At 38.2% G+C, this 7510-nt stretch overlaps 2 protein-coding genes across 2 annotated transcripts; one reads left to right on the top strand and one right to left on the bottom strand.

Moving 5' to 3' along the window:
- The first annotated feature begins 3510 nt into the window (after nucleotides 1-3510).
- Nucleotides 3511-4050, top strand: LOC122597002 (uncharacterized mitochondrial protein AtMg00810-like). Its single transcript, XM_043769642.1, has one exon. The coding sequence runs from the start codon at nucleotides 3511-3513 to the stop codon at nucleotides 4048-4050; it is 540 nt and encodes a 179-aa protein (XP_043625577.1).
- Nucleotides 4051-5289: 1239 nt separating this feature from the next.
- Nucleotides 5290-6756, bottom strand: LOC122597001. Its single transcript, XM_043769641.1, has 3 exons — nucleotides 6380-6756; nucleotides 5739-6216; nucleotides 5290-5577 (listed from the first exon to the last, which is right to left on the bottom strand). The coding sequence occupies exons 1-3, from the start codon at nucleotides 6754-6756 to the stop codon at nucleotides 5290-5292; spliced, it is 1143 nt and encodes a 380-aa protein (XP_043625576.1).
- Between the last annotated feature and the right edge of the window lie 754 nt (nucleotides 6757-7510).

Below are 7510 nucleotides of genomic sequence, written 5' to 3'. Positions count from 1 at the left end.
TGATCATCCGAGCTGGCATACAATGTATAGTCGAAAGAATTATCAACAAGATCGTTCATCCCTCCATCAAAGTCTTGAATTTCTGCCATGAATGCATGATTCTTATCATCGGCACTACTCGAACCCCAATTATATGTACCATCATACTGAATCACTAATGCTCTTGAGTTGTCGATCTCTCCTGAGCTACGGTTCCCAGTATTAGCATATGGACGCCCAGAATTCTGACTAGCAATAGAACCACCTTGATTGATGTTCTGACGACCTGTAGCTGAATTGTTATCCCGTCTTGGCCTCTGACACTCACGTGCAAAATGTCCAAAGCCATCACAGTTAAAGCATTTCACCTAGATTTTATCAAACCCTACTTTGCCGTCAATCACCTTCCTTCGAGTTCTATCAGTGACACGTTGAACTCTCAATGTCAACATAACCAATTGCCAGTTTAGGTCCATTTCTTCCAGATCGTCTGGATCAACTTGCTTGTAATCCTCCCTAACCACTTTAGGATCAGTCAGTTTTCCTCCAATTAGCTTTTCATGAGCCGGCACAAAAGAAGCGAGTATGCCCAGATGTCCCTCTGCAGATCTTATTCTCATCGGCATACCTGTTAAACTCGAGCTTGGAGAACTAGTGTTCTGATTACCATTATGCACAACAATCGCTGATTCCGGAGAGTTTACATACAACAATCTATTATCAAAATCCATCGTCCTCTTCATTTTCTCATCATCTCCACTGTAGAAGGCAGTAATCCCTCCACTTGAAGATCTTGAGGAAGGAATGCTTGTTTTGCTATGATAGAGTTCAGGACGCTGAACAAAATCACTGCTACCTTCTTCCTTCGACTTTCTTTTCATATCTTGGCTTCTCAGCTTTCGAATAATCTGTTCCAATGTCCATTTGCTGAAATAGGGATTTTGTTGGATAGACGTGATAAATCCTTCCCATGTGATAGGAAGTGCCTCCAACAACTTCTTGATCACGTCTTCTGGATCTGGATTGTACCCAAAGTAGGCAAGCTCAACCAGCAGATAACTGTAACGAACCAGTGTCTCATCAAGAGTTTCATCTTTGAAGCTAGTGAACACATAATACTGCTTCTTCAACAAGTCTTTCCTACTCTTCTTGAGATCGTCGTCACCTTCACAATGCTCTTTGAGTGCATCCCATAAGCCTTTTGCTGTATCATACTTATCAAATAGATGCAGAACTTCCCCTTGGAGAGCCATTCGAAGCGAGCCCAATGCCTTGCTTTCGGCTTCATAATCTTTCTTCTTATCAACGTCCATTTGCTCATATGAAGCAAGCCTAGCAGTGCTCGAACTTGGAGTTTCACCTCGTACTGTAGGAGGAGTATAACCCTTTGTAATACACATCCACTTCCACACATCCATCAGCCTACAGTATGACTCGAATCTGCCTTTCCAATTCAAGTATCTGTCAAGGCTTATCAACTTTGGTGGTGAGTTGGCCTTTCCGGTTTCATGGTCCATCAGAATCATTTGATTCAGCAAAGTCTGGTATTTTGTGGGTAACTGAGATGTCATTTTCTTTGAGCTAGTAAAGTTCATGAACTGCTTAAAAATGAACGAGGTCGTAAAGTTCTCCAGGTCCAAGAATACAAGGTCGCAATTAGTTACTCGAGGTCGTAATTGAGCTCACGAGGTCGCAAACGAGATACGAGGTCACAATTGAACTGGCGAGGTCGTAATTAGCTATCCAAGTCAAAAATACGAGTTGGATGAGGTAATATGAGCCTGCAAGGTCGTAAACGATGCTGGTCCGATGATTCTCTTGAATTCAAAACCCTAAAAGCCAAAAACACACTTTCGACATCTGCAAACACCAAGATATACCATGAACAAGATTTCCGGTCGTAAACTCGTGAAAGAATCACGTCTAAATGACCCTAAATCGATGTTGTCTATCACCAACAAACTATAACCTTCCGGTATTAAGCCAAGAGGCTCTGATACCACTTGTAAGTCCCCTTGACGCGAATCGTTAATAGTTTAATCCCGTTATCTAGAGGTGCGGAATCCCTCTCTATAACGTGGTGATTTACAATGAAAGCCCCTAGATCACATGCTGCTTCGCAGGTCTTCTTTGGGCTAGCGGAACGACCTTTGACCTATTAACCTGCACAAGTATGCTTGATAATTCGACAAATGTTCGACCCTAATCTCTGTTAGGGTTCTGGTATTTATAGGAAACTCGACATGGGCTTCAGCGAGTCGACCTCGCATTTCCTGCCCAGCTCGACATATTTACGAGATCGTAATTGATGCCCTGCCTCGTATTTGACCCTGCAAATACGAGGTCGTATTTCCTATAGCTTGCCTCGTAATTGACCCTGCAATTACGAGGTCGTATTTCACATAGCAGAATATCATTATACATTCAATACTCAAAGTTAATCTAGTATTCCATGCATAATACAAAGTTTATTAATGACAATCACATGACAAAGACATATTACAATATAAGCACAAACAATCTAGACTGCTACTGAGATAAACGTGCACTTATAGCATTTAAGGAGTGATAATGGTACTGAATTCAAGAATATCACACTTAACTCATTCTGCAACCAAATTAATGAATCAACCTACTGTCCTAGTTGTGAATAATCCAACTCATGTGACAAAATGGACAAGAAGTCATCCAATTAACCAAATTATTGGTGATCCTATTACTGGTGTTGAACTAACTGATGTTGATGAAGCTCTGGCAGATCCATCTTGGGTAAATGCAATGCAAGATGAACTTCACAGTTTGAAAGAAACAAGGTTTGGGAACTTGTTCCAAGACCTCATCACAAAACCGTGATTGGAACCAAATGGGTCTACAAAAACAAAATGGATGAAAGGAGAGTAGTGACCATAAATAAAGCAAGATTGATAGCACTTGGATATAGACAAGAGGATGGAATTGATTATGATGAGACTTTTACACCAGTGGCAAGATTAGAAGCTATCATAATTTTTTTGGCTTTTTTTGCTCACAAAGGTTTTAAAGTCTTTCAAATGGATGTGAAGAGTGCATTTCTTAATGGGAAATTGGAAGGAGAAGTCTATGTTGAACAACCTTCATGTTTTGAAAGTTCAAAGTTTCCCGACCATGTGTTCAAGCTTGACAAAGCTCTCTATGGCTTGAAGCAAGCTCCAAGCATGGTATGATACTTTGTCTAAATTTCTGTTGGCTAATAAATTCAAAAGAGGTAATGTTGAGAAGACTTTGTTTGTGAGAAAGTATAATGGTGATATCCTGCTTCTGCAAATTTATGTAGATGATATCATATTTGGGTCTAGTAGTGAAATACTTAGAAAAAAGTTTTCTGAATTAATGTCTAACAAGTATGAGATGAGCATGATGGGAGAACTTAACTATTTTCTGGGTTTACAAGTTAAACAAACTAAAAATGGAATTTTTATAACCCAAGGAAAATATATCAAAGATCTCTTAATTAAATTTTGTTTTAGTGATTTGTCACCTATGAAAACTCCTATGGGAACTAGTGATAAGTTTGGTGAGGATAAAAATGGCAATTCTATTGACACCACAGCTTATAAGGGTATGATAAGCTCTTTACTTTACTTGACTGCTAGTAGACCAGATAATATGTTTGCTACATGCTTTTGTGCAAGATATCAAGCTAGTCCTAAGGAATCACACCTTAAAGCTGTGAAAAGAATCTTCAGGTACCTTAAAGGTAGTCCCAATCTGGGTCTTTGGTATCCTAAAGACTCAGGATTTGATCTAATTTGCTATTCAGATTCTGACTTTGCAGGCAGTAAGATTGATAGAAAGAGTACTTCAGGAGCATGTCAATTTCTTGGCAATAGACTTGTAAGCTGGTCCAGCAAAAAACAACATTCAGTTTCCATTTCCACTGCAGAAGCTGAGTATGTTGCTGCAGGAAGTTGTTGTTCACAAATTTTGTGGATGCAATATCAGTGCCATAGCAATCTCAAGACTATGGTGTCACTGCCTCAAAAACTCCAATCTTTTGTGCAATACCAGTGCCATAGCAATCTCAAATTATAAGTTCCAACTTAAGAGATGGTACTAACTGACGACACCTCTATGTAATTGGTGAGATTTCTTTGCAATATAAACACTGAACTGGAGACGACCAGTTACAATGAATATATACCAAGTCCTTATTTAGATTACTTAGCAGGTGACAATAAGGAAATGACAATGCAATAAGTAAATACAACAAAGTAAGAATGATGAGACCAAGTTCTAATTTTCAAATGTATTTTATTTATTGAGCAAAATAAAATACAAGGTAGTTGCGGAACCAAGATAATACATAAATGTAAATATCCTAACAACCTATGAAATACAAATGATCTATACTTGGAAATTCTCTTACACAATCGAAACACTTAAAGTTGTGAAGTGTTCCCTTTTACGATTGAGAGAATTTTGCACAAGTACACCAAGAATATCGCAAAAGTCTGAATATGCAAAGTTATATTCTTGTTGTGCAAAGACCTCTATTTATAGACAAAGTTGGCATTGGGATTCCAACTTTGTCGTATAGATATGGTTGACAGCATTCAAGGAAACTAGGTGAGTTCCTTTAATATGCTTGATAAGGTAAGTCAAGATGCTACTTTATCCAACATGCTTTAATCACTTTTGCACTTTTGTACTTTAATCATAGACAAATGATATTGTCTGTATAAAGCTGCATAAAGCAAAAAGGTCTTCCTCGTAAACAGTGTAAAGCATTGTAAATGCTTTAGACTGATATTCTCCAGTTTCTATCTGTGTAGAATGCCAACTGGGCTTCGCTGCCATTGTCATTCTCTATCTTCCACTTGTTGTCTTCGATGTCAATTGGAATGTCTTCAGTTCTTATCAGATCTCAACTAGAGGAAGTCTTCAGTTGCATTAACTGTACGTTGCAACTAGACTTCAATATATTTCTGGACAAATCTTCTGGTCTCCAGATACAACTAGTTACTGGCTAGTTTTAGTCAAAACTGGTCCTAACAAATTCCCCTATTTGTCCTGAAATATTTTTTTTTTTTGGGTAATGGGATACCCCTATGAATTATATTTCACAGCAACTGAAACGTTTAGGTACAAGTGGATTGACATAGTGTCAACCAATTCATATATATGACATGCCATATATATGTTGACAAGCTAGAAAGCAAACAACATAAACAATAGAAAAAGGGAAACTACACACTAGCAAAAAACAGCATCACTAATGTGTTAAACAATCAACTACTGAAATGCAAAGTTGCGCCTATCTTGGATTTACCACTAATAGGCGTGGTACCTTCCATTCTTCCAACAAACTATCAACTGCACGAGTATGCTTGAAGTGTTTGTAATGAGGTCAAAAAGTTGGTCCAGAGGTCTAGCATGGTTAGAAAATAACCTATTGTTCCTTTCTTGCCATATGAAGTAAGCTGTGGCCGCCACCAATAATCTTCCAATTACATTCTTTGATGATCTTGAATTAGACTTCACAATAAGCCATTGGAGTATACCAGTCCATGAATCAGTCATATCAGGAACTTTTGCCATAATTTTGATCCGCATCCATACCTGTGAAGAATAATTACATTCAAAAAACAAATGTGAGTGAGAGTCGGGTCCTTGTTTGGACAAAGAACAACAAAGGAGCTGTAGCTTGTGTTGCCACTAGACCGACTCCATTGCATCATCTTGTCTTGGGTTTTGAGTTTCTCTCGAATAATCAGCCATACCAGAAACGCATGTCTAGGGATACTATGCGAATTCCATATAACTTTTGCCCAATTAACCTCGTTGCCCTTCATCCTAATCGAGTTCCAAACCACTCTAGTTAACACGTTCTCTTTTCCATCCAATTCCTTCCAAACCATAGTATCAATCTGATTTGCATGTAGATTAATAGATAGAAGGTTAATTAGAACAGGAAAAAGATCAAGCCAAGCAGTTGGCCATTTCCACTCACCATTCTGAACAACGTCAGCAACATTTGAGTTTAAAGAGAGGCCGGCTTGAGCAATTTGTCTAGGAGATATAAGCGAACTTAATGGGCATACTTCAGCCCATTTATCAAACCATAATGACGTGTTTCTTCCATCTCCAATTTTCTTCCATAAAAAAGGCCTAACAACATCTCTAAGCTGCAATAGTTTACGCCATCCCCAACTACAATTCTTAGGCCGCTTAACATCCCAAAAACTTCTATTTTTGAGCCTATAAAAATGCACCCATTTTACCCATAAGGATTCTCTATGAGATAGGAGGCTTCAAATGTGATATACCATAAGAGATTTATTTACTTCAGTGATCCTACGAATATCCAATCCACCCTCATTTTTAGGTAAACACATTGAGTTCCAAGACACTTTAGCCTTACCTTTCACCATCGGCCCTTGACACCATAAAAAAAGACCGCATTTGCTTTTCAAGATCCTTAATAATACTAACTGGCAAAATAAAAACAAAAGCCCAGTAGATATGAAAAGAAGAGAGGACAGAATTTACCAATTGGACTCTACCCGCAAAAGATAAAGACTTGTTGCGCCAATCCGTTATCCTATTTTCCAATCTTTCCACAAGCATATTGCAATCCTTGTGAAGAAGACGGGTCGTAATTAATGGTACACCAAGATAACGAACAGGAAGAGAACCTTCTTCAAATGGCATCACCAACAGCATAGCCTGCTTGACATGCTCAACAACATTACAGAAATAAGCTTTACTTTTAGGAATACTTGGAATTAGCCCTGACATATCCTTAAAGTCATTCACAGCATTTATAACCGTTTTGGCTGAAATAATATCTCCTCTAGCAAATAAAAATAAGTCATCTGCAAAACAAAGGTTAATAATGCGCTATTTCTCACATTTGTTGTGAAATCAAAAGCTAGCAGTAGAGAGCACCGAGTTCTGAAGAACGAGTGTAAGAACTTCCATCACGAGGGTGAATAGAAAAAGAGATAATGGATCCCCCTGTCTCAACCCGCGTCCTCCCTTAAAATAACCATAAACATTCCCATTTACCAACAAAGAGAATGAAGCAGAAGTGATAGAAACCATGATCCATTTGATCATAAGCTTGTGAAAACCAAATCCATTAAGAGCAGTCTCAAGAAACTTCCAGTCAACCGTATCGTAAGCTTTCTGAATATCAATTTTCAAAGCACATCTAGGGGGACCAGAATTACGATGGTAGTTGTGCATCAATTCCTGAGTAAGTAAAATATTATCCGAGATTCTACGACCAGGAACAAATGCAGATTGGTTTATACTCACTATATCATGAAGACCATCCTTAATTCTATTAGTGATTATCTTACTAATACACTTATAAACGGTGTTACAACAAGAAATAGGCCGGTAATCAGTAATAGAAGATGGAGTAGGTACCTTAGGGACTAAAGCAATCAAAGTATGATTTACCTCCTGAAGTAGCTTACTGTTTCGGAAGAATTCCTGAATAGCAAGGCATACATCATTACCCAAAATATCCCATGCACTTTTATAG

Source organism: Erigeron canadensis, chromosome 4, assembly GCF_010389155.1.
Source record: "Erigeron canadensis isolate Cc75 chromosome 4, C_canadensis_v1, whole genome shotgun sequence".
Taxonomy (NCBI): Eukaryota; Viridiplantae; Streptophyta; class Magnoliopsida; order Asterales; family Asteraceae; genus Erigeron; species Erigeron canadensis.
Note: the sequence above shows the minus strand (reverse complement) of the source record. Positions and strands in the feature narration are given on the sequence as shown.